This window comes from Mesoplodon bidens, assembly GCF_964165515.1.
Source record: "Mesoplodon bidens genome assembly, chromosome: 3".
NCBI lineage: Eukaryota > Metazoa > Chordata > Mammalia > Artiodactyla > Ziphiidae > Mesoplodon > Mesoplodon bidens.
Genome location: NC_138178.1, coordinates 140,400,898 through 140,428,598, shown reverse-complemented (window position 1 = coordinate 140,428,598; position 27,701 = coordinate 140,400,898). Strand labels below are relative to the sequence as shown.

The 27,701-nt window shown below is 38.7% G+C and overlaps 1 protein-coding gene across 4 annotated transcripts in view; it reads left to right on the top strand.

The window, feature by feature from the left end:
* Positions 1–27,701, top strand: part of PPP2R5E (protein phosphatase 2 regulatory subunit B'epsilon) — a 160,949-nt gene that overhangs the window by 117,875 nt on the left and 15,373 nt on the right. For 3 of the 4 annotated variants that reach the window (XM_081228145.1, XM_081228146.1, XM_081228144.1), the window contains exons 4-11: positions 43–144; positions 6,453–6,545; positions 21,669–21,799; positions 21,977–22,036; positions 23,227–23,335; positions 24,784–24,837; positions 24,940–24,990; positions 26,724–26,843. In XM_081228145.1, coding sequence (XP_081084271.1) covers positions 43–144; positions 6,453–6,545; positions 21,669–21,799; positions 21,977–22,036; positions 23,227–23,335; positions 24,784–24,837; positions 24,940–24,990; positions 26,724–26,843 — 720 coding nt within the window. The remainder of the gene's footprint in view (positions 1–42; positions 145–6,452; positions 6,546–21,668; positions 21,800–21,976; positions 22,037–23,226; positions 23,336–24,783; positions 24,838–24,939; positions 24,991–26,723; positions 26,844–27,701) is intronic. The other variant, XM_081228147.1, reaches the window with a different exon arrangement.

Genomic DNA, 27,701 nt, shown 5'->3' with positions numbered 1-27,701 from the left:
GTGATTCCATTCCAGCTAATTCTGCTGCTTGTTTATTTTTAGGTGTCTTGCAATATATTCAGAACTCTCCCTCCTAGTGACAGCAATGAATTTGATCCAGAAGAAGATGAACCTACCCTTGAGGCGTCGTGGCCACACTTACAGGTACTTTGAACTACCATTTGTTATAAAAGAAAGATCCATTAACTCATTAGCTGATTAGCATGGGAATTCCTTGAAGGCCTTATTCACCAAGAAATCAAATTAGAGTACATTACTGGAAAGCTAGAGAATGCTTTTTATGTTTCTTACTGTTGATAATTAGGATGCCAAAAGAATAAAATAATAAGCATTATAATGCTTTAGGGTGGGCCCTCCTGGGTTGCATGCTCAGCCAGCAGTTTTTATTAGAGCTTCTATGTGATCCTTCCTGCTGGAGGCTCAAACAAGAACAGAACTATTTTCACACTAATATTAGTTAGATGTGATTAGGTCACGGAGTACGTACCTCGTTTTCAGCAGTTAGGTACCCGGGGGACTTTGAATGCCTGTCTTCATGATAACCACGAATGTGTTTCTTTAGCCTGGAAGGACAAAATCAAATTGCAATAGCTATTTCACAGTGTTGTAAGGAAGAGCAATAGCTGAGAAGAATCTTGTGCAAAGGCCAATTTTGCACTCTTGCACTGAGAAGGCCATGTTTTCCAATCATCCTCATGTGCCAGGACAGATTAGGACCACCCCTGCATCTCCTTTCCCAACACCAGGCCCATTTGTACTGTATTTACTTCTCCATACCAGCCCCTTTTCCATCCTCCTTTCCTGGCTGCCTTCTTTCAAGGCCAGCATTTCTCAAATGAGTAGAACAAGGAAATGTGAGTGCAATGAACCTCAAAGCCATTTTTCCATTCAGTTAGAATGTCCTCAGAGGCTGGGTGACAGCTGGTGAGGAGGGAAGGGAGGGTAGAGAAGGAATATGACCTTGTCCATTTTCACCCTAAGGCAGAAGTCACTGCATCTTTGTAGAAGTGTGCTCACGGTTACTAGTTGACTTTCTGAAGGGCAGGAAACTATGCAGCAGGGAGATAAGGCCTAGAGATATTCTAAGGGTTTATTTTTTTCCCCACTTCAGAATTATTGACATAAATTTGCAGCTTTCCCTGTCCTGCTTTGGCAGCTCAAGGTTGCTGCAGATATACATGTAATGCTCTTTCCCCTAGTTATGTGGAGAGCTTTCGGGGGCTGTGTTTTCTCAACTCTTACCTAGGTATGTTATACATATGTATTCCTGCTACCAATGCCAAAATACAGAGTAAATTAGTTAAAACACTGTAGTTGATTTACTATCTTAGATGCTTGATTTTTTTATAAGGTGCCAGACATACTTTCTGTAATCTAAGAAATTTGCAAAACTACTTGTGCTTTTCATGGTGTATTCCAGATTGTGACAAAAAGTCCAAAAAGAAAACAAAAAATGGAATTACTGTTTTGAATGGATGGACTTTTTGTCATGTCTTATTCTTGATGCTTGGCACCAGTTCACAGAAGTGCAGTATAGTCTGGAAGAAATTTAAAAAACAAAGCAAACAAAAAAGATACTTTTCTCAGAAAAGTCCTGCATCTTGTGGTTGAAAAGACGGAAGGATATGTCTTCAAAGCTTCAACTTGTTGTCTTGTCTACATCTCGAAGAAGAGAGAGTAGACCATTCTTGCCATTTGCAGGAGCTTTTTGAATATTCTAAATCATGATCGCCATAGATATAAATTTCCCCTAAAGTATGATAAACTTTATCATACTCAATATTTAACTCAATATTTCAGTTAATCCTTCCTAAGCTTAATGACTCTATAAAATATGGGTCTAGGGTTTCCCTGGTGGCGCAGTGGTTGAGAGTCCGCCTGCCGATGTAGGGGACACGGGTTCGTGCCCTGGTCCGGGAAGATCCCACATGCTGCGGAGCGGCTGGGCCCGTGAGCCATGGCCGCTGAGCCTGCATGTCCGGAGCCTGTGCTCTGCAATGGGAGAGGCCACAACAGTGAGAGGCCCGCGTACCACAAAAAAAAAAAAAAAAAAAAGGGTCTAAATTAATTTCTAAAGCTCTTAAGCAGAATTCTGCCACCAAAAATCTTGAGCTTGCACTGTGTCTTTACTACAGGAACATTAACCATTAGTTCATCTGCAACGCTTAAAACCAAAGCAACAGTGAGGAGTGATGATGAGACCTGTACCCTTAATGGATCTAAAGTCACAAACTGTATTCAAAAACAGGCTGGTTTCATCTGTGTTGACATCTTGTTTCAGCCTGTAGTCCTCTCTCCCCTTCTTTAGCTCAGGGGGAAACATGACATAGGCTGGATCAGGTAAAGAAGCCTGTAAGAGAAAAGAATGAATATATGTATATGTATAACAATCACTTTGCTGTACACCTGAAACTAACATAACATTATAAATCAACTATACTCCAATAAAATTAAAATTAATTAAAAAAAAAAAGAAATCTACTCTTAAAATTCACAAATCAACCTTCATTCATAGCAAAGGCCAAGTCAGAAGGCACTGTCTTTTGCTTTATGGAAGTATTTGTACTGGCTCCTGACTTGTCTCACGAATTCTGTGTTTTCTTTGTATATTCTGACTCCACAAATCAGTCACCTTTCCATTTTCACTAATAAGTGGTTTTAGTACTGGCAAGAGCCCTCGTTGAATGTTTAAGAAAACTTCTTTTCTGTTTGTGATAGGTCGTTCATGTCGTGGTGACCCATCACTAAATTCAACATTTTACTTTATGATTGATCCAAGAATCGATTTTTCCAGACCCAAATAGCACTTTCTTCAGCCTTTTCACTTTTTCTTAACTCCAGCATTAGCAGTGTGCTGCTGATTCTGGCCCACATTTTGCAAGGAAGCACGGTGTTTATTACCAAATCTCTGACAATAGTAGAGAACAACAAAATCACATTATGGTTGTTGAGTGGTTGGCTAGGCTCATTGCCTCACTAACTGTCTGCTCCTGCACACTCTGATTTTAATTGTGGCTCGTATAGAATTACTCATTACAACAAATCATGGATCTTTGAGGATATTTAAAAATAAGAAAAAGTATTAAATCTACAAGTTTTTAGTTCACGTATGTCAAAAGGTCTACTGTATGTGTGTCATTTGGTCTTTTCTATTATCTGTGTTGGTATCTTTTAAACTGGTATCCCATGGTTACCATGGTTATTTTTTGCGTATTTTTTGAAATTGGGTCTATTTTTCTAGTAGAATACGATTTTGTAGGACTTCCATTTACAATTAAAGGATTGTTTTTAATGCTTTACGCTGGAGACTGAAAAACCAGAATACTAAAGTCTTCTTACTCATGTTCCTTGAAGAATTCACTTATGTCACCTTGAAAAGTAATTTATCCTCCTCAGTCCCTAGTCTTTCCCTTTAGAAACTCAAGGGAGATTTTTGATTCTGAGGTAAAATCTGTCTCTTAAAGTAGAGAACACTTATGCATATTAATTAATATGTCTGAAGTGTTCCCATCAAATTTTTAAAACCATAACTGCTTTCAAGGGACCAGAGGGGAGAGGACATTTTGCCAATCCCACCGGAAAGCCCTGCTTGCCCACAAGTCAGGCCTGGAAGATGAGAATCTCTCCACTTTGTGGGAATCAAAAGAGAGATGAAACCCCTTTTTATGGGTTATTTGAACAAGGCTGATGTTCTGTTTGTAAAACCAAGAGTTGAAAGATTAGTGTATTGGAAAAAGAACACTTTTTCTAGGGGGTGTTTGAACTCAGGCATTATTATGACTAGAAGTACAACTTGGCAATGTTCAGATCACTGGGAAAGAAGTTTCTTCTGAATTCAGAGTTCCAGAGAGAAAAATACAGTTTTATAAAGAAGTAAAATCCTAATGTGAATACCTAATATTAAGTGTTAGAGTCTGAAGTCACAAGGTCACTATGTGACACATTTAGGTTAGTGTTATCTGTAAACCCTTAGGGGGGGCCTGAGACCTAATTGTCAGTGGCCTGCAAGGTCAAAAGTAGTTTTATAATAATACTGTATTATTTGCCCCTTTCACTGTGTTGACATTTGCATTAATATTTGTAAAAGCAGTGGTGGTTGAAATTGCTGTTGTGTCAGCACAAATAAGGCAGTTGTGCCCAGCTGGTCTAGTAGTCATATTCTTCACTGCCATGCACTTACAATTAAAAAAAAAAAGCCAATTTCAATCAAGAATGTCCTTGAAGAAGCAGCAAGAAATATTAATTTTATTAAATCTTGACCTTTGAGTACACATTAAAGATAATATTCTTCATGATGAAATGGGAAGTATGCATAAAGCACATCTGCTGCATACTGAATAGTTGTCTTGTGCTAAAACATTTGTGTGATTGAGCTGCAAGCTAAACTAGCTGTTTTTTCATGAAGTGTCATTTTTACTTGAAATAATACCTGACAAACTATGGTTGTTCTGACTTGGGTATTTGGTGGATGTTTTCTCTAAAACAAACAAACAGTTGTTTTACTACTGATAAAATTAAAGCATTGAAGAAAAATTTAGAATTAGAATTTTGGAAAACCTTATCTTTCCTTTATCTGTTACCTTGAGCTTTACAGCTCCCCAAAGCTTAAAGCCTTTTTTTAAAAATAAAGTTGGAGATATTAAGGAATGTGACTTTTATTGATACTATGTAATGAAATGTGTCAACATTTGAAAAATCTCCATAACTCAGTGAACCAATATTTTCCAGTTGGCCAATGAATGATGTTAGGCAGTCATGCATGGGTAAAGATCATCCAAAGTGCAAGATAAATGATTGGAATTTAGTTTAATGGTATGAAAAATTCATTGATACAGTTTCAGATTCTACAACTGCAACTTTTCTTCAAGAAATGACTGTCAAGTTCTGGTGTAGTATCAAAGAAAAGTATCCACAATTATGTGAAAAAACTAAGAACATACTCTCCCTTTTTCATACTAGTAGATTTGTGAGAAGCTTGATTTTCTTTATATACTTTAACCAAAACAGTATATTACGACAGCTTGAACATGGAGACAGATAAGAATCTGTCTTTTCATATGCTGTTAAAGAGATTTACAAAAATAAAAAAACAGTGCTTCTCTTCCTAGTAACTTTTTTGGAAAATAAATTTGTTTTTCACAAAAATATGTTAGTTATGTTAACATGTGATATATTTTATTGTTCCAAAATAATAAAAATATTAAATTTTCTCAATTTTTATTTCTACTTTCATATATATATCTCATGTAAACAGAAAGCTTTTTTGAGTCTTCAGTAATTTTTCAGTGTAAAGGAGTGAGACTAAAAAGTTTGAGAATACTGTTTTAGGCAATAATGACAGTAATGACAGTGGTGATATGTGTTAATCACTGTGCAGAGAGCAATATATTTATAAAAAATCACATTTAATCTCAGGGATTATCATCCCCATTATACAGTTGAAGCAACAGACTTTTAGAGAAATTAACTTGCCTAGGGTCACACAGTTAGTAAGGGGTAGAGCTAGGCTTTCAACCCAGTGTCTACCTGTCTCTTGAAAGTCCTGGTTTTGATATACTGTTGTATACTACACCAGGATTTAATGTATACTTTAACATAGATTTATTTTGCAAAGAGCGTAAACAGTGATCCCCCACGGTTTATCAAAACGGTTATTTGAGGTTGACTCTGCAGATGAGAGTATTCTTACGCTTTGCAGATGAGAATATCCTGATACACCATCATATATTGCTTAGGGGAGTGTAAATTGCCGTAAACTCTCTAAAAGGAAATTGGTAATGAATGTTGAAAATCCTGACATGTTTGGATATCTTTTGATCTAACAATTCTACTTTTAGAAATATTTCCTCATGAAATAATTGAACACGTGCACACTGATGCATGTTATATAATGTACATTCTGGCATAATTTAATAGAGAAGTAATTTAAAAACTACTTAAGTGTCTAAGCATAGGATATTGGTTAAATTAATTATGAGTATTGGAATTATTCATTATAAATATGTATAATAGACTGCTTGTAGCTTGAGAATGATGGCTTAGATATTGTTGGCATAAATTGTCCACAGTATATTGTTTAGATGGTAAAAGTAGTTTTAAAGCTATATTATTTATAGATATATATATTTATTTATAGTACATTGGTATATTTTAGAAGTATAGAGAAAAATTGGGAGTTTTATACATTAAAGTGTTAACAGTGGTTAACTCTTAATGGTGAGATTATGGGAGATTTTTATTTGCTCTCTTTGGCTGTGTTTCCAGATTTTAAATTTAAAAAGTCAAAAATCATAACAGCAGCTGTGAGCTACAAGAAAGGCTGGCACTGCTAGTTGAATGATATTAAAACCTACTAAACCCCTTGTCAATTTTAGTATTAGAGCTTTTTAAAGTTTTTGATACTATTCTCAGTGAATTATATTTTGAAATTAACAATAACCTATTTGTTGCAGCTTGTATATGAGTTTTTCATACGATTTTTGGAAAGCCAAGAATTCCAACCCAGCATTGCCAAAAAATACATAGATCAGAAATTTGTATTACAGGTAAGCACATTATTGTGGTTGCATGTATTTGTTTTTCAGTTGATAACACTTTATCTCATTTTCTCTTGATGTTTGTTACAAAATCTTACAGTGACAGTTATATCACCCTGTAAACAAATATATACACATAAGTTAGTTTTCATTATTGCCCATTAAAAGTAATAGATATCTCTTTAATTTATTGTGCTGGAAATTAATTACATTTTAAACAACAAGGAATGCTAATGCCTAAATCCCTGCAGTTTTCTTTCTTAAAGTTTAATTATAAAGGAATTTCATTTGTGTAACCCTAGTTTGTGTGAATCTTTATGTAAGCTTGAAAACTTTTATTTGCTTAAGGATTTTAAACTATTTCATACATCTGTTAAAACTGAGTAGGCATGGTCTAGAGCATAGGTAAGCTTTAATAAATAATCAAAGTCAGGGTACTGGTGAGCTTTCACAACTAGGAAGTAGCACAGTTTAACACCTTAAGATTCCCTTGAAGAGATTAACTCTCATCTATCTGTTTGGAACTTTTCAGGATACCTACGTACTTTTCTTGATTTGTCATTTTACATTTTATAACTGTAAATCATATATTTTTACCCCGGAATTGGGTACTTTCATGGCCCTGAATATTTAAGTAGTATCTCCTTGCTCTTGTTAACATTCATCTATAAAAATGCATACTTGAGGGCTTCCCTGGTGGCACAGTGGTTGAGAGTCCGCCTGCCGATGCAGGGGACGCGGGTTCGTGCCCCGAGCCGGGAAGATCCCACATGCCGCGGAGCGTCTGGGCCCGTGAGCCATGGCCGCTGAGCCTGCGCGTCCGGAGCCTGTGCTCCGCAACGGGAGAGGCCACAACAGTGAGACACCCGCGCACTGCAAAAAAAAAAAAAAAAGAAAATGCCTACTTGAGCCAACTGATGTATGGATTGTTGTAACTCCTTTCTAAGTGATTAATGAGATGCCTTATGTGGAAAAGAATAAATATCTCCTAGTGAGCCAATATGCAGAACTTCAAATTTAAAGCATTACTTTGGAGAAAATTGATCTCCTATGCCTTACTTGGATAAAGGTTGATAACCTCAGTGATGACCTCATTCCTTAAATTAATACATTTAGAATTCTGGACATACTAGGTTGAGAAGCCTTGGAAAAGTGAGATTTGATATATAGCTAGAGAGGTAGTAGATAAATAGGTAGATTCATGGATCACTGGGAAATTGATCCAGATCCAGATTGATCCAGACCCTTATCCCAAGTAGGTAAAATGCATTTCAGGCAAAACAAAAGCAAGACATAACAGGTCTGTGTTTGTATTGGAAAGTCCTTGCATTTCTGTAACACTGTATAGTTGTCAGAGCACCTTTACATGCATTATTTAATTTGATTTATACAGCTATCTAGAGGAGACATGGCTAAGTTTTGTGCCCATTTTATAGATGAATAAATCTGAGGTCTAGAAAAGTTATCCAGGTTTCCCCAGCACATTTTCTATTCTGGTTTTCTGTCCATTAAACCATGATGCCTCCTTGTGATTCCCTTTGCCATAACTTGGAATGACTCCAACGCAGGAGTAGCCCCCGTCTCTCAACACTGACGAAAAACAAGGTTCTCTTACATTTATGGTAAATTAAAGTGCCGGAGAGGATCAGATAATGATTCAACAGTAGATACTGTGTTTAGTTGACATGGAAACAGTAAATCCTGCAAAGGGCCCAGTCAGTGTGCTCTCCGTGGTTGATGGGTACTGATAAAGCTCCTAAAATTAAAACAACAGAGAAACCCAGACTTGGAAGGGACATTTTGGGTTGTCTCTTCTAGTTCTTTACGCTGTGAATCAGTTTTCTTTGAGACCCTGATGAGGGGTGACCTCTCCTTGCCCTTTTTCAGTGAGGAAGGGCCACATACTCAGGTAGATTGTTCCATTTTTGTCAGAAAGTTATTTTTTATGTTGAATCTCCCTATACCTGATAGCTTTTGGCCTTATTTCTTCAGAAGAGTCCCTTAGTATATCACTAGCCCAGGCATAACCTTTCAGGTCTTAGAACACAGCTTTTGTATTTACCTCTTGCCTCTTTTTCTCTAAAACAGCAGTTACAACTCAAATGCCTATAGGCTCCTTTATAATAGTCTGGTGGCCAGATGTCAGACAATAGGAGGCAGACCAGCTCCTACTGAAGGGAGCTTTGACTATACCTCTTTCTTCAGTATTGCCAGACTTTTTTTTTTTTTTCCAAGAGAAATTTTTTTCTCCCAAATTCAGGTTTTTTTGTGAAATTTTCTGATAGTTTTAAAATCCTGTTCAGAATGAATTAAAGCCATCTGCCTTCTGGATCTAGCCTACCAGCTGTCAGTGTGTGTTCTCTGCTCTAGACTGAGCCCTTCGTTCTGTCAACCCTGTCTCATTTGTCAGTTTTTGGTCTTCAACATGTGTCCATTTGTCTTCAAGGATGATATCTATGTCTGAACACAGTGCCCTGAGCTTGGTCAATCCAATGCAGCTTAGAGTTGGGGGTCTCCATTCGCTTGTCTGGATGCTAGGGTTCTTAAAGGGGAAGTCTCATTAGCTCTTCTTGCTGTTCCATGACACTGCTAACTTAGGTTAATAAGCTTGTGATCTTAACTGACTTCTAATTTAGTTTTACACATGTTGTCATAAACCCATTTTCGTTTTCCTTGTTCATTTTACAGTTTGCTTTTTTATCTAGGTGTAGGATCTGACATGTATTCCTATGGAATATCTTATCTCCCCAACCTTCTGACGTCTTTCTGGATCTTGCTTCTGTCATCCACCTTATTCACTGTGCCTTCCAATCACATCTGTGATTACTAGCGATTGGTCTCATGGAAGCCATTGATTAAAATTGTTAAACTAGCCAGGACTCAGGATAGAGGCCTGTGGCATGCCTTTAGCAACTTCCCTTTATTTTAGGACAGATTCACTAATAACAGTGTTTGGATTCCCTCCTTGAGCCGGTTAGAAATTTACCCTAGGATGGGGGCTTCCCTGGTGGCACAGTGGTTAAGAATCCGCCTGCCAATGCAGGGGACACAGGTTCGAGCCCTGGTCCAGGAGGATCTCACATGCTACGGAGCAACTAAGCCCATGCACCACAACTACTGAGCCTGCACTCTGGAGCCCACAAGCCACAACTGCTGAGCCCACGTGCCACAACTACTGAAGCCTGCACACCTAGAGCCCGTGCTCCGCAACAAGAGAAGCCACCACAATGAGAAGCCCGTGCAGCACAATGAAGAGTAGCCCCCCCACCCCCGCTCACAGCAACTAGAGAAAGCCTATGTGCAGCAACGAAGACCCAACGCAGCCAAAAATTAAATAAATTTATTTTTTTTAAAGTATCTTTAAAAAAAAGAAAAAGAAATTGACCCTAGGATGTCCTCATCCTCGCATTTAAAATTTTTGTTTATAAGGAGAGTGTAGAGACTTCATCAGATGTGATGGTAGAAGCCAGGACTTCATGTTTACAGCATTCCCCTCCTCCATGGGCCTTGGAACTTTATCATAAAAGGAATGCCAGAATTCCCTGGCTCTCCAGCGGTTAGGACTCTGCACTCTCACTGCCAAGGGCCTTGGTTCGATCCCTGGTCAGGGAACTAAGATCCCTCAAGCTGCGGGCACGGCGAAAAAGAATAATAATAATAAATAAAAAGAAATAAAAAGGGACGCCATTCGTCTGCCACGGGGCATTAGTGAACTTCTGGGGGCTACTATTGGTTTCCTAGTAATGTTGCCCTAAGTACTTGAAAATCATGGCATTGATCATCTGTCCCCAAGTTTTGTGAGAGACAAGTAATAAAGTATAAATAGTGAAGCTCATCTACTTATGCTTTATGTTTTCAGTCCCTGCCTCATTTTTTCAATTTTTTTTGCCTTCTTTATCTTCCCTCTGCTGGATCTGTTGATGAACTCAGCCTTTAGACCAGGGCTCACCTCAGTGCCTGCATCAGTTATGAAAGGGTCAGTCAGGGTATTGGTGGAATTAACCTCACCACTGAGTGGTACTTGAATGTAATCATGTGACTAACCAGTGCACTATATTTTCATGTTGGGGATAAGCTCTGGTTGCCTATCAGCTGCCATCTTCCAAATTACCCTGTTCATTCATGTTCTTAACCTGTAAAGTTGGCCTCCTATTCCTTTTCCTTCCCTAAGTTTGCCCCAACACCTTCTAGGAGTGGGGACTCAATCCCCTGCCTGCTTCTCCTAAGCTTCCTTCTTCAAGAGCTTTGGTCCTGACTTGAGACCTGATGGCAATGGGTGAGCCTTTTGGAGATTGAGCATCATTGCTGAGATTCTATCCTGTTATCCCCCATCCCACCCTACCGTCCTTTTCCTCTGAACACCATGCCTTAACTGTCCTTGAGCTGGCAGGTCCTTCGTATGTCTGTACCGTCTAGTCAGCTCATTCATTTTGCACACCCTCAGTTTTCCCTCTTTTTTCTCTACCGCAGGGACTCCCAGGGTGCTACCTGGTCCTAGCCTGGGTTTCTTGTGCCATGGGAACCCTCATACTTTTCCCTTTTGCAAATCAGGAAGACATTCACCTTATTCCTTTTCTTTGAGCAGATTTCTTATTCTCTGTGGATTCTCAAAGATCTCAAAAAGAGTTTTCAACTCAGAACTCTTTTATTTAGTAAGACATAATTTATTCTAGCCACAAGATTTACACTTACTTCCTGTAGCAGCTAGCTGTATTCTTTAGAGTCTGTTCTGACTCTGATTCCTGCATCCCCAAAAGCAAAATAAGAATTGGGCTATTTTGGGCTTCCCTGGTGGCCCAGTGGTTGAGAGTCTGCCTGCCGATGCAGGGGACGCGGGTTCGTGCCCCGGTCCAGGAAGATCCCACGTGCCGCGAGCGGCTGGGCCCGTGAGCCATGGCCACTGAGCCTGCGCGTCCGGAGCCCGTGCTCTGCGATGGGAGAGGCCACAACAGTGAGAGGCCTGCGTACTGCAAAAAAAAAAAAAAGGATTGGGCTATTTTAACAGGATGTAGTGAAGAGAAACTTAGAAGGCTCTGGATTGGAATCCTTACTCCCCTATGTACTCTAAGTATATTTTAGGAGCTAAGAATATGAGCTGTGCGATAAGAAGAAACTGCATTCAAACCCTGGCTTTTCTGCTTACTTGCAATGTGACTTTCGGCAAGTTAATACACTTGCTACCAAGCACGAGTTTCCTCATTCATGACATGGGGATAACAGAATAAGTGAGATACTGTTCAGTAAAATAAGATATACCCCCAAACTGACAACTGTTAAATCTTCTTAATTGAATTGGCACTATGGATACAAACACAGGCTGCCTACCTTCAGTCTTAAACAGGTCCTGAAAACTTGGGCAGATAATTGACTATTCTGAGCCTCAGTGTTTTCTTCTGTAAAATGACAATAACAGTCGTCTTTCTTACAAGTTACAAAAAAATAGGCTGTTATGATGATAAAATGACTTGTATAAATGTCTGCTGGTAGCATATATGGGGCCTAATAGTTGCTTATTAAATATCAGTTCCTCTTTTCACATCCTCATATTATATTACCTGTCCACATTGGTAGGATGTCTTATTTTTCTTGATTCCAATATTAGTTTTAAAACCTCCACCTTTTGAAACAAAATTTTAAAATTTATGTGAAACTTACAATAAAAATTTTGCAAAGAAGTCTTGAATAAATGCAGAAATGTAACGTAATCCTAGGTGGGAAGACTTGCCATCATAAAAATGCCCATAGGCTCTCCAAATTAATCTGTACATTTAGTGTAATTCTAATTAAAATTTCAGTATTTTTTCTATTTGAAAATTTCAGAGTTCATGAAATAAAAAGTTTTTGAAAAAGAAAACTAGTGATACTTTATTAGACATTAAAACATACTGTAAAGGTACATTAATTAAAACAGCATGGTATGGGTACAGGAGACTGGAACTTAGTAGAGGCTTGGGTGGAAAAGACCCTTTTTAGTATGCTATAAAACTCATAAAAAATATATGAATAAATAGATATGATAGATACCTACCTACATACATATATATTAAATTGGTATAATGCTCTGAAGAGGAGATCTGATAGAATTCTATTGACTCAGATTGTGACTGAGCAATTCCATGAGAAGTAGATGTGTACACGAAGCAATATGTACAAGGATATTGAATGTATCATTGTTAATGATTATTAGAAAATTGGAAACAATTTAAAAGTTCTTCAGTAGGGGTTGGTTGAATAAACTGTGGACATTCATATGATGAAATATTCATCAGTCTATAAAAAGAATGAGATAGAGCTACACATGATCTGTTTTTAAGTGAAACATGCACATTATGGAGCAGTATGATATTTTGAACCTGAGTCTGTTATTTTAGGGAAAAGGAATGTTTGTCTCTGCACTAAAAATTTTGGAAGGAGATACACCACGTTTTTATTAATTGTCTGGTGGGGTGTAAGATTATGTGTGATGATCTTTACTTTCTATTTTTTGCATTTAAAAAATAGTGAACATGTATGTTATAATCAATAAGAATAGTCAAAATATTTCAATTACAGCTACATTCTCATTTTGTTGCCTTGCATTTTTTGTAAAACTCAGCTGATTCTGTTCATTAATCTTCCTAAGACTATTTTTTATAAGACTATGCCATTCTTTTATACTTAACTTTTTTTTTTTGTATTTCCTTCCTTTTATCATTTGTGCATGTCCTTTTAAAGTCTGAAGCTCCATGGCAAGCTTCCTGTGTTGCCTCAAGGGCCTCTTTCAATACCTCTCGTTTTAATTCCTCAGCAGGAAGCAATATAGATTAGTGGTTAAGTGTATAGACTGGTTTGGATTCAGACTCTACCATTTTTTAGTGCATGACCTCGGGCAAGTTATATAACTGCTGTATGCCTCAGTTTCCTCATCTGGAAAGTAGATGCAAAATATCCTTTATATGATAGTAATTATGTTGTAAGGTTCTTGTGCAGATTTAATAAGTGTATACATATGTAAGCACTGGGCTCCCCTGGTGGCGCAGTGGTTGAGAGTCCGCCTGCCGATGCAGGGGACACGGGTTCGTGCCCTGGTCCGGGAAGATCCCACATGCCGCGGAGCGGCTGGGCCCGTGAGCCATGACCGCTGAGCCTGCGCATCCGGAGCCTGTGCTCCGCAACGGGAGAGGCCACAACAGTGAGAGGCCCGCGTACCGCAAAAAAAAAAAAAAAAAAAACCATATGTAAGCACTAAGAACAATTCCTGATAATAGTAAGTGTTCAGGAAATGTTACACTGCTGCTGTCACTACTATTTTTATTAGGATCAGTTCTTGTGTTTAAAACTTTTTTTACCATTATTTTCTAGAACAGCCTCAATGCAGGAAGTTACGTGATGTTAGTCTGTCATGTCTTACCTAGCATGTTATCAATTTTTTGAAATCTAACTTTTATCATTCTAAAAAATCAAAAAACCCTTTGGACTCTGCTTATATGGTCCTTCGTGGGCTGTTGGGATTTTTAAAGATGTTAAATATGGTGTCTTGTCCTTGAATTCTCATCAGTTCCACTTCACCAACTGATTTCTTCCAATCAGTGTTAGAAGTAAATGTTTAATTAGTGCCAGGAGCATGTACTTTTTAGTGTGTAAGAACCAGGGAAAGCGCATTCAAATCTTTACAGAGGCCAGACAAGTGATACATAATGAAGTAGTCTGGGTGTAACAGAAAGGAGTTGATGGAAACAGTGGTGACCTAGAGAGCTCGGACCCTGCTACCAATCTGTTTCTGTTAACTGTTGGCTGATTGCTAAGTGGGCCAAGTGTTGCTAGATTCTTCTGATTTTTTAAGAGAACCTGGAAATCTAGATTTTTGTATGGGCCAGTCAAAATCGTCAGTGACTTGTACCTTTGAAGGGTTTGCTCTTTTTTATTTCAGAATGGACTAGTTTGTTTAAATTTCGTAGTAATTTTTGTTAAATCTAGATTTACGTAACCTTTAGCATTTCTTATGTACTTAAGTCTTTACATAAGGAAGCTGTCATTATGTCACTGGGTGAATTGTCGTGGTAAGAGTTTAGTAGCATATCTCTAAAGACTGCTTTCAACCACTCTGCAAGTCTGAAAAGTAGTCAGTGGTTGCTAAGAGATGTACTATTCAAGTATCTCCATAAACATATGTACTGCTGGAGATGGCTCGTTAGTAATTTGTACTTCACATTTGTGGTTATATTTAGTTGAAAGGTACTGTAATTATCATGCAAATTATGCAAATCATCCAGCCTGTCCTTAAAAGTGACCTTTTGTTATTGTGTTTTAAAAGCTGAAGACAAATTGGACATGATACAAAACCAACCCATGAAAAAATGTTAGGTTCTTAACTGAAATAAAATTCACGAGGCCTTGAATCTCAGCTCTAATACAAAGAACTATTTTCCAAACAAGTTCCTTGAATATGTCAAAATGCTTACATTTCTCTCTCAGAGTCTATAGCAAATAAAACTTTAGAGAGTTTATGTCTACCAGGAATTTTATCAGATACACATTACCAGTTAACAATAAATTGCCCCATCCCATCCTGTCCAACCTATAACTCAAAAACCTTTAAAAAGGGCTGTACTGCTCTGACTTCTGCATCCAGAGCCAGCTTGGTAGGCAAGCAACTCGTGGAGGGCGGCGGGCCCTGTGCTTAGAAGGATGTTGTTCGTGGTTTAGTGCTTTGCTGTTGCTGTCTTGAAATTCTTAGTACTTTTTGAACAAGGAGCAGTACGTTTTTGTTTTGCGCTGGGCCCACAAATTATGTAGCTAGTCCCTGCCTGTATCCCACTAAGTGCATCATTATGTACCATAACAACTGTTTCTTGAAATGCTGACCGAATTAAAATTTTAAATCGCAGGGTTTTCTTGAATCAGTTGGAATAAATGCTTGAGGGAGAATAGAATGGACTTCTCTACTTTGTAGGAAAAATGCTGAAATTAGGAGAGAAATAAAAGCCTGTGACTTGGCAGAGTTGTTCATGTTTGTATGACTGACACCTTTGAAATTTTTATACTGAGTTATAGGGGTCCTGAAGTCAGAATTGCTAGAAGCTTATAATGTGCAACCTTTTGATTCCTTGTCCATGCTGTGCTTGCTCAGTGGTTGCCCACAGGTCAGTTCATTTCATACGTTGGTCCTCTTGAGTTGTTATGATTCATGGGAGTCAGGCTGCCGCTGGCTCTTCTTTCTTGGTTCTGGGCTATTTTCTCCAGGTGCTTTATTACTTGATCGAGGTGAAGGTATTAGGAAGATAATTTTTTTTTCACCTAGCGGAGTAGCTTAAGTGAAAAACAAAGCCAGACATGTAGAGATCTGATTTTAGTTTGGTTTAAAACATTGAGAATACTAATTTCATTGATTATTTACTCTTTCTTTACGTGAAATAGCGCTGGGCAGTTGCTTCTTTATGTAGAAGAGGGTAATGGGCTTTTTGTTTCAAGTCTTTTGCTCATATGGTTTATAAAGAAAAATAGCCAGCCCTGCCTGGGGCTTCCTTCCCCAACCCAGAGTCTCATTCCCTATAGGTAACCACATTCAAGTCTTCTAGCCGTTTCCTCATATGTATCTCCGTACTTCTAAATAGCACTCTTACTGCCGTTTGTTGATTTTTTTCATCTGTTCCTACTATAAGCCATTACATGTCTCCCTCTGTATCTCCCTCCTTTATGTCTTTCCAATGCAGTTATGTCACAAATTTTAATTCAATCAAATTGTAGTGTTTGCATTAGTATGACTGTGTATATGTTGTTCAGAGCCAAGGCACACATTATGCTATAATTACATTTCTTTTCTTGTAGGGCTTTTTTTTTTTTTAACCCCTAGAATTAATAGTTGCCTTATTTTTCACTTGCTGGCTTTCTTATGTAGTCGTCATTAGTTCATCCCTTAGTTCTCTGAGAGCACCATACAACTCTTCCCAGTCTGGCCCACACTGATAACTAGTCTTTTTTTTCTTTCTCTTGGAAGCCTTTTTTCTGGAGATCCAGTCATCCTGGTCTAGTTGGCACTGGTTGCTTTCTCTAGGCTGTATCTGCAGTGGCCATCCAGGGACTTACCTTTTCTGGACTATGTCTTTATTTCCTTGGTTTCCTCTCTTTCGTTTTGGTGGGAACATACTCTAAATGCTTCCTAAGAAAGCATGAATGGGATGTAAATTTTTTGAGCCCTGCTTCTCTGAAAATGGCTTTATTCTACCCACATACTTGACTGATGTTTTGGCTAGGTTTGGATTTCTAGGTTGGAGCCCATCCTCCCTCTGCAGTTTTAAGGAATTGCTCTATTGTCTTCTAGCTTTCAGTGTTGGTGTTGAGAAGGCCTGTGCCAGCTGAATTCCTTATCCTTTATAGTGACCTGTTTTCTCTGTAAGCTTTTGTGATCTACTCTTTGTCCACAATGCCCGGAAACTTCAAAGTGTTGTGCTTTGTTGTGAGTCTTTGTTCATTTATTGTGCAGAGGACATAATGGCCCTCATCTGTATTGAAACTCATGTACTCATGTCCTTTTTTCCTGGAAAATTACATTGAATTATTTCTCAGATAATTTCCTTCTCTTTATTTTCTCTGTTTTTCTGTCTCTGTACCCATTTAAAATGTCTGTTAGTCATGTGTTGGACCTTTTGGATTGATCCTTTAGTTTTCTTATCTTCTTTCTTCTGTTACAATCTTCATCGTTTGGTTATACTTTCAGCATAGATTTGCTCATTTTAATGCACCAGTCCTTCTGAAACTTTTATTTCTGTTACATCTTGAATTTCTAAAAGCTATTTTATTTTCTGAATATTCATCTGTAATAGCATTCTGATTTTGTTTCAAGTATCTAGTAGATTTGTTTATTTCTGGGGATGTTATAGGTTCTTTTTTTGCAGTTTTTTTCTGCTCCTTGCAGTATGGCTATTTCCTCTGAGTTCTTTATGATGGTTTGTTTTGGTCTCTATCTTTTATGTTAGAGTGTTTGGTGATCTTTGACAATATTCATAGTTATACGTTAGTCCAAAAAAAGCCTCCTAGAGTGCTTCCCTGGTGGCGCAGTGGTTGAGAGTCCGCCTGCCGATGCAGGGGACACAGATTCGTGCTCCGATCCGGGAAGATCCCACGTGCCGCAGAGCGGCTGGGCCCGTGAGCCATGGCTGCTGAGCCTGAGCGTCCGGAGCCTGTGCTCTGCAACGGGAGAGGCCACAACAGTGAGAGGCCTGCGTACCGCAAAAAAAAAAAAAAAGCCTCCTAGAACCTGTGTCTGTGAGTGTGAGTGTGAGTATGAGTATGTGTGTGTGTATGTGTGTGTGTGTACGCATAAGTGGGAGACACTTGGCACATTAGGCAGAGGCCTTGCCATTTCATTGAGAAACCTTCAAATATTAGTATATCTGCAGGTGTTTTCCTCTTGAGGCTGTCAATTTCCCCAAAAAGGGACCGTCTAATCTCCTGCCTCAGTCAGAACTGAGAGCTTAGTCAGGGAAGGGCCTGGCAAAGGTCATGTTCTTCAGCATGCAGAATTTTATTAAATCCCATTATTTTCAATAACTGTTTTACTTTAGCTATATCTCATGTCCCCAAGACTAGAGACTTGCTCATTTATTCCCTCCAGACCTTGAGTTTAAGTCTTCAGTACACTGCATGGGACAGAGGATCTGGGAGGTCTTGTTACTCTTTCTCCAAGCTTTCAATCAGTTCTGCTGTTCTAGCTCCTCACACCCTTGACATCAAATATATCTGGTGCCTTCAATTCGTATGCCTTTTAAGGGTTCCCTGGTGTGAATTGGCTTGCTTCTTGTTGGCGTCCCTCCCTGCTGGCAGAATGGAAAGACATTTAGCAGAGTGGAGAAAGAGGAAACCTAAGATAGTTACCCCTTGCCATCTACTTTCCATCTCTGAGAGACGTGCAAATTTGTCTAATCTGCTCTCCAATCCTTTCTGCCCCATGGATTTCTTCCATTTTTATTCTTTTTACTCTCACTTCAGAGAGTGTTCAAGAGGAGAGACATTCAATCCCCCAAGTCTAACTGAAAGACCCTAACTACCTTTTTCATTTTGCCCTTTTAATTTCACTGTAGATTTATTATGAGGTTCAGGGGAGGTTCTTTGGCTAAATCACTAGGCAGTTCATCTCTGTCTGTTAGCTTCAGGAAGGCTGATTTTGTAAACTAGGAGACAGCATGTTGACAGGTCTGTCTTTGCTCTGTAATCACCCTGGAAACTCCAGCTTCGCTTCTTTGACAACAAGTTGCCTGTTACATTGTAGGGAGCATAGTCTACCTAGGCATTTACAGATACAGGATTATATTTTTCATTGCTTTTTCTTTGTGGGGAGTGTTTGAAGTGTATATATGACTAAGCACACAAATATTACTTTGTTTTGGAAATTAGAGCTCATCCCACTCTCTCCTCTTTTTGGGCCTATGCACTGTTCTACCTTTTCTTTTGTCTCATACATCATGAAATCATCAAGAGTGTGTTCTGTAGAGCAGCAGAGAAGTAGTTTATATTACTGCAATTCATCTTTCTCAAAGAACATAGAATATATAATATTTGTGGCTTTAAAACTCACTCAGGTTAGGTGCCTGGTAATACATTTTCTTTGAGGGCCTAATGGAAACATTAGTTAAATAATTTTTGTTTAATTATTATGCATTCATTAAACTCTTAAAGGTTAACAGTACATAAGCATGGTTGATTCAAGTTTTGCTAAAAGTACACCCCCTCAAACCTTCTCCTGCATTAGTTGCAAATTACTCATTAAGCCCTTTTACAACACTTGAAAATAGAAACCAACTAAAAACATAGAACTCAAAGGTTAATTATTTCTATTAACAAGGAATGGAATGAGTAGGTTAGAAATCTTCTGTCATTTTATGCAGGCATTAGGCAAGAGATACCTAGCCGGTGGGGCCTTTTTTGCCCATAGGGTTCACATCTTTCTTTCTTAGACCGTTTCTTGTGGAAATGTGTCGTTGACTTGCTCATTGCTGTCCTGTGGACTCCAAGTTTGTTCGTGTGTGTGTGCACGCGTGCATGCGCGCAGCAGAGAGGACAATCCCTGGTGTGTGCAGAGATTGACTGATTGGTTGATTGATTGCATGACAAAGTAGGCAGAGAGATGGCAGGTATTTTAACCACATCTGCTGTTTAGATAGGCTGCTGGTGAAGGTATGTGTTATTGAATCTATCATGAATACTTCCTTCACCTCTAACTCCTAATTTCTTCATGGATGTCACTTCCTATAGCAGCCTTCCCTGATCACTCCACTTCTCCCAAATAGAGTAGATGTGTCTGCTATGTATTTATATAGTATCCTGAGCCACTTACCATGCTGCTTATTTCTCTGTATCCCTCATTGCGTTAGGCTCTGTAAAAGCAGTGCTGCTCATCATTGTATCCCTGACACCTTGCCCAGTGACTGGCGACATACTCATTTGAAATATTTATTTTTTGAGTGGATGCATGACATTGTGCAGTCAAAAATTTTGTTTGTCTCACTGCCCAGTTTTGAAGACTATTCTTCAGTTTGTGCTTTCTGCCATTATGTAAAGGGCTTTTTTTTTTTTTTTTTTTTGTCTGTAACTCTGTCTTTTGTTCAAAGAAAAGCACCAATGTAGATGATTTATTTGATTACTGCCCACTGAGTTCTTCTGCTGTCGGTCTCAGCCTCAGTCTTAATCACCTGAAATCATGCTTTAGTCCGTCTTGATAGCTTTTTTTGGTAATTAGGGTAGTCTCTTCATTTGTATGCTATCTATATGCTCTTGAAATGTTTTGCTATAAAGTCAACATTAGAACTATGAGTTTTGTTTTATTGCAATGATAATGAAGGTATGAAGAACTCCGTAAAATTCAAACCAGTCTCCAAGTTTGTTCTTCAGCTAGAGGAACCTGCCCACTATTGTTTAAAAAAAAAAAATAGCAGCCTTATTGAGATATAATTCATATACCATAAAATTCAGCCTTTTAAAGTTTACAATTTGATGTTTTTTAATATATTCCACAGAGTTGCGTAACCATCACTGTTACATAATTGCAGCACACTTTTTATCATTTCCCAAAGATACACCATACTCATTAGCAGTCACTCCTCATTCTGCTCTCTGTCTCTATGGATTTACCTCTTCTGGATATTTCATATAAATGTAATCATACAATATGTAGCCTTTTTGTGTCTGGCTTCTTTCGCTTGGCATGATGTTTGAGAAGTTCATCCATGTGGTAACATATTTTTGTACTCCATTCCTTTTTATGGCTGAATAATATTCCACCGTAAGCACACTTTGCAGCAGTTGATGGGCATTTGGGTTATTTCCACTTTTGGGCTATTACGAATCATGCTGCAGTGAACATTCATGTACAAGTTTTTGTGTTGACATATGTTTTCAATTCTGATAAGATGTGATCTTATCAGGATTTAGTTATTGCCTTTAGATTACAAATGATTGGGACCTTAAAAATAATGTTATTCATGTATAACATAATATGGAAATCGTAAGTGTTTACCTCAGTGGTGAACACACCCATGTAATAAGAGCCAGGATCTAGAAAGAGAACATTGCCAGTACTGTTGGGAACTTTGATGCTTGCTTTGGTGTGGGTTATCTAAATTTACTTGAATGCTCTGGCAGAGCTGAAAGCTTAACTATATATTTGGAACATAAGCTCACTAGATGGCTTATTGTATAGAATTGTGGTGATTGAGGTAATGGACTCTAGGGTCTCAACTGCTTGGGTTCAAATCCCAGCTCTACTGCTTGAGACCATGGTCAAGTTACTTAGCATCTCTCTGTCCCAATTTCCTCTTCTGAAAAATGGGAGTAAGACTACCTCATAGGGAGTATTAATATAAGTAGATTGCTTAGAAAATTGCCTGATGATCATACTAAGTGCTGTATATGTGTTACCTATTATGATTATTGTTATGATTGTTATTATTGTGTATGTCTTCTCTAGAGTATAAGCTACCCTTGTCTGACTTATTTATCACTGTATTCCCAAAGACTAGCACTGTGCCTGGCACATAATAGATTTTCAGTAATTTTTTGAGGAAGGAAGGAAGGAAGGGATTTTAAATGAGTGGCGGAATTCCTAAATCCTTTTCTGAAACTGCTTTTGACAGCTACACTGTCTTTTATTTACAACAGCTTTTGGAGCTGTTTGACAGCGAAGACCCACGGGAACGGGACTACTTGAAAACAGTCTTACACAGAATTTATGGCAAGTTTCTTGGTCTTAGAGCATTTATCCGAAAACAGATTAACAATATTTTTCTAAGGTAAGTGGAGTGTGGGGGGAGAAGGAGAAGCAAAGTTGGTGGTTTTATAGAAGTATTAAGTCAACCTGAAATATTTGACCATAGTGTACTGACTTTTTCTCTTTTTTCTTTTTCTTTTCTCTCCTCTTCTCCCCTCCCCTCCCCTCCCCTTCCCTCTTCTTTTCTCTCTCTTTTTAGGTTTGTTTATGAAACAGAACACTTCAATGGTGTAGCTGAACTGCTGGAAATATTAGGAAGGTAAGCACATTTTTATCTAATTGCTAATCTCAGGTGAATGTCGTTGTGACAGGTTCAGGTGGCACAGGGAAATGCTACCCCAAATCCCTTGCTTGTATGTACATCGGGTCTCATCTGTGCTTATGACATGTTTCCCAGCTGACTCTACAAGACACAGTTTTGTGTTTCCCTTGTTCCATAATTATGAATTGCTATTTTTTTGGGATGACTGAAAAAGCTAACAGTTTATTCATTATTCATCTAATTGCAGTCAGGCCAGTTACTCCAAAACATCTTATTCTTGTCAGTTTCGTTTCTAGGCTACCTCTCCTCTGCCATAATTTTTGAAAGTAAGTTTATAATAAGTTAGAAAAATTGCCATTTTCAAAGGGTCCATGTACCCAGGTGAAGTTCTTGAACAGCTGCTGCCTGGAGTAGTGGAATGAATTGGAAAGAGACAGCTGTTGTGTGGGTTTCTACACACAAGAGAGCTAATGTAACTGGACGATGTGATTACTTAGTCTCTCCTCCTAATATGAGGAGAGAGGGAAGGTGGAGCCACACGGTTCTCTCTGGGACTTCCCATAGTTGGGCTCTTTACCCAGGGGTATTCTTGGCCTGGGCCAATTTCAGGAATGGAAAGGAATGGTGTCTGGAAATGGAAAGGGTCATCAGTGAGCAAGGCAGGCGATTATTTGGGGAAGGAAAAGAGGGAAGGAAAAATAAAGAGCTGTTGATACAAAAGCTTTTGGGTACTATCCAACTAGGTGTAAGAGCTCAGGAGCCTTTGCTGGGATATTAGAAGCAAATTTCCTTCTTACTTAAAGATACTCTTTTTTATTTTTTTTGCGGTACGCGGGCCTCACTGTTGTGGCCTCTCCCGCTGCGGAGCACAGGCTCCGGACGCGCAGGCTCAGCGGCCATGGCTCACGGGGCCCAGCCGCTCTGTGGCATGTGGGATCTTCCCGGACCGGGGCACGAACCCGTGTCCCCTACATCGGCAGGCAGACTCTCAACCACTGCGCCACCAGGGAAGCCCCTTAAAGATATTCTTTAAAGCAACTAAGAAGTCTTGAATGCCACTGGGGTGGGTTTTGGGTTGTTCTGGACTAAACATAAACTGATTAAGATTTAACCTAATCTCACAAGAACAGTGTCTCAATTTAGCTTGTGGTAACCTTGCTAATTCATGTCTCTTTTCTTTTTCCTAGTATTATCAATGGCTTTGCTTTACCTCTTAAGGCAGAACACAAACAGTTTCTGGTGAAAGTGTTGATCCCTTTACACACTGTGAGGAGCTTATCACTCTTCCACGCCCAGGTAGAATTTTGCACAACTACTTCTGGAAGCAAAATAAAGTTTGTAAACCCAGTGCTTCATTGATATTGTTATTTACTTAATTTATACAAACAAAACGCTTGTTAAAGTTTAAAATATTCCCCAAGGCAAATAAAAATGTGTATATATTTTCCTATGTATAGGAGTGTCCTGGGAATATTTTTCAAGTGGGAGAAGCATTTGTTTAATCATATCATTTTACAGAGAGAACTTAGATACTTGCCCAAGTTCACACAATTATATACTGAACAGGTTGCATATAATAAAATGTAATGGGCTTTTCAGATTTGTACCTTTGGACATGTGTAATCATTTTGGGATGTTCTTGAATCTTTTAGCTCATCCTCATTTTGCATTAGTCTATCCTTGCCCTTTGCCCCCTCTTCTAGTTCATTCACCATTTCTTTCTCACTTTCTGTATACAAATAACACTCTCACAAGTAAACAAATCAATCAGTATTTTCACTTACTTTTATTTTTAGCCTCCATTACTTTAAAAAGCACACCCTGTCTAGTCCCCACTCTCATTTCCCTGCTAACACTGCCTTGCATGGTAAGCGTGTCACTAGGAGGTAGATAAATGATCTAGTGGCATTTTAATTTTACCAGTTCAAACCTCTGGCGCCCTCCTCCTTGCAATGGGAATGTTTTGAGTTTGCGTAAAAATGTAACACATTTTTCAGAGTGGTGTTCCTCTTTAAATGTGAAATGCTGTGTTTCGAGGAAAAATTAGTCCATATGCTTCTAATTTAGAGCACCATCAAAATGTTGTTTTGCAAGAGCGGATTTCTTGTCCAAGAATCTTTACGAGCCCTTTTGCAGATCTTGTCTCTAGTTTTTGAAACAGGATATCACACTTCATGATCATTTACAAATTCTTACCTCGATGAGTTAGCATCAGATGTAGAACTCTCCGTGTTTGTCCAGGGCTCTACCTGTGGCAGGTACAACCTTTTATCTTTCCATGAAGCTGCTTCAGTTTGCGTGTGCCATTTCATGCCACCAGCAGTGTTTTTAGTAAGTGCCTGCTTCTCATATAGGACTCTTCTGGAACCACAGTAAAACCCAATACTGTTGGTGTTCCAGCAAAGAGAAAAGAAACCCATGAGATGTAGCTCAAACTATATGTAGATGAGATACTTTCAGAATATACTGGATGTGCTGTTTCACCTCTGCTTTTCATTAGCTGAATATTTCATGTCCCAATATTCTTTTTAAAAAACTTTCCCTGGAGCCTTGTTAGTGTCAATCTTTGGCTTGAAAAAGTAGCTTCATATTTTGCTTTATATATATTTTATTTTAAAAATGAATTGAATGTGAAGTTATTAAAACCAGACTCTGGAAACTTTTTAGGGCTTTTTAATAATACATCTTTGAGCCCTGAGTATATAGAATTTCCAATTTTGTCTTTTGTCTGTTTGTTTCTCCAGCTGGCATATTGCATAGTACAGTTTCTGGAGAAAGATCCTTCACTCACAGAACCAGTAAGTATTTTTCCCATAATTTCAAAAAACTTCAGAAAGACCACTTTTCATGGCGTATATAAGAAAATTAAATGCAATTTGTTTTTCTCCTTTTCATTTTAGGTTATTAGGGGATTAATGAAATTTTGGCCCAAAACATGTAGTCAAAAAGAGGTAAGTGCTCAATGTCAGTGTGTTAATAGCTTACTAGAGCACTGAGATAATTAGCATGTGTAAAGATGCATTATCTCCTCTTAATCCTCATTGTAACTCAGCAAGGTAGGACTGTAAATATTCTCATTTTACTAGTTATGAAACTGCTATTTAGAGGTTAAGTAGCCTGCCTGGGTATGCTAAGTACAGGTGATTAGGCCACAACCTGCCTCCCTGATTCCTGAACCCTGGGCTTTTACCCTGGGCTGCTCAGCCCTGGGTAAGCCCAAGGCAGACCCCAGTCATGTGTCCAACTGTCTAACTCTACTGATGTCCCCTTCCTAGTGGCCACCTACATAATATGAAGGTTTTGCTGTCACTGTTGATAGATGCTACAGTAAGCTGCCCCAATACCTACTTTAAAGCATCATGTAGGTGGGATCTTACTATGTACAATCTTAAAATATATTGCAGACCTTTAGTTTCAGCTATTCACAAGTGGCCCTGGAAATCTCTGATCTACAATCATTTGTACTTTTGCCAAGACCTAAGTGAGCATGTGCTGTTTGAGGTTTCTGTGGAGGAAGTGAGGCTCTTAGCTTCACAGTGAGCCTAGCTGGGCACCAGATCTGCACCCACTTTTCTGAAAGGTTAGAAACCATATGGAAAATGACCCAGAAACAAAGGTCAGCTGTTAGTTTTTCATTTGGAGAGTATTTTGGAAGAACTTCAGAATGTTTCTTAACAAATGGCAAGGCTCAACTATATTTCGCTTTTAACAGAAACACCCTCCTTCTCAAATCAGCTACAATTCTCCAAAACCCTACTTTACACATTTTCAGAAAATCATCTAATTTCTTAATACCTGTTAGGTAAGATTAAACTATGCATTGCTACCCAGAGGCATCTCAAGATATGAAAACGTCATGTTTCATACTTTAATTGCAGGCTTAATTTTTTTTCTAGGCAGTTATTTCTTCCTACCTAAATAGGAAAGTGGTTTTTTATTTCTCTGCCAGTTTTCCATTATATTGAAAACGAGTGACCCTACTATTGATTTGACTCCATTTTGTGATCTAAAAGCTCTGGTTTCGGAGGCAAGTGGTACTGAGGTCACAAGATTCATTGTGCTCTGTAGTGAGTGAGTGTGTTCATATGTATATGTGTGTAAGTGTGGACATTGGGTCTGTGTGTACTGAGGGGTTTAAAGTGGTGTGTGTGTGTGGCTGAACCTCCTCATTTGTCTCTCCGACTTTGTGTGTTCTGCGAACTGGTGTCTCTTAGAGGAGCGCCTAGCACATAGCAGGGGCTGTAAATGTTTGGCAAATATCTGCATGTGCTGCCGCTGTGAGCTTTGTCCATCGTGCCGGAGGGCCACTTGCCCACTGTTTTAAAAATATGGAGGAGGGGAGGAGAGCCCCAAAGGGATAGTCCTGTTTCCCAGGGCCCTGCTGCAGTGTGTAAGTACCCCTCATTCTGTATAATAGATGTAGCACATAGAGTATTTTTTCCAAAGTAAATAGAATCACATTTTCAATGCTGTAGGGAATTTGTTCTTAACAAGTACTTTCTGGTGAATTCCTTGTGAAATGAACATCTAACATAAGTTAAACCCTGATTTGTTTTGTTCGTGTTTGGTTTTATGTATAAATTTTCATTATATTAAAACTGTACAAAACCCTCATTATTCCTCATTGTCCATATGGATTTTTTAATCAAGCACCTGACACTTTGTGTTTTGCCTGTACTTCCAGGTTATGTTCCTTGGGGAGCTGGAAGAAATATTGGATGTGATTGAACCTTCACAGTTTGTTAAAATCCAAGAACCTTTGTTTAAACAAATTGCCAAGTGTGTCTCTAGCCCCCATTTTCAGGTTAGTAATAAGAGGGCATGAGCCAGAGTGGCTTATACAACATGTATTATTTTGGTAAAGTTTCATTGGTATTGAAAGAAATGTAATGGACACTAGCTACCTGTTGTTTTTATTGGCTGTTTTTTCACACGATAACAATACTTTTGGTAATCACCACCTTCATCTTGAACACTTGTTACATGACAGCCGCTGTGATGGTGCTTTCTGTCCAGTAACTTGAATTCTCATGACCACTCTGCAAGGAGGGCATTATGATTTTTACAGATGTAAACACTGACCCTCAAAGTGGTAAAATAACATGTCTCAAGTAAAAGGGCTGAATAAGAGGTGGACTGGTAGGGCTTCTATAGTGTGTAAGAGAGAATGCTGAATAAAGCTTAAAAGAAAAAGAGAATGCTGATATTCTATACTGTGCTAGATATTTTACATACATTACTCCTAACTTCAAATTATCCTCTGAGGCTTCCCCCCCACTTTCTAGATGAGAAAAATGAGGCTCAGAGAATGATTTGCTCAAGTTCCCCAGTTAATAGAGAGTGGGGAGTCACATAGGCGTCGCTTCTGGTGAAAGCCCGTGCCCTTCCTGTGGCACCACTCTGCCTCCTTGTGGCCGCTCTGGGAGAACACAGGGAGGGTGAGCCTGGGCAACCCTTTTCTTGACTGGGGACATTTTAGCAGGGCTGTGGGACCTACACTGGAGAGAAGAAGGTGATCTTGGGTGAAACACGTTAGGTTTTATACTTTGGCTGTCTCACCAAAGGTCCAAGTTACATACCTAGAGAATTGACTCTATATACTGCCTGTTGATTTGAAGAGACTGTTCAGATTGTATTTGGCAGCACAGAACCCCATTGCTAA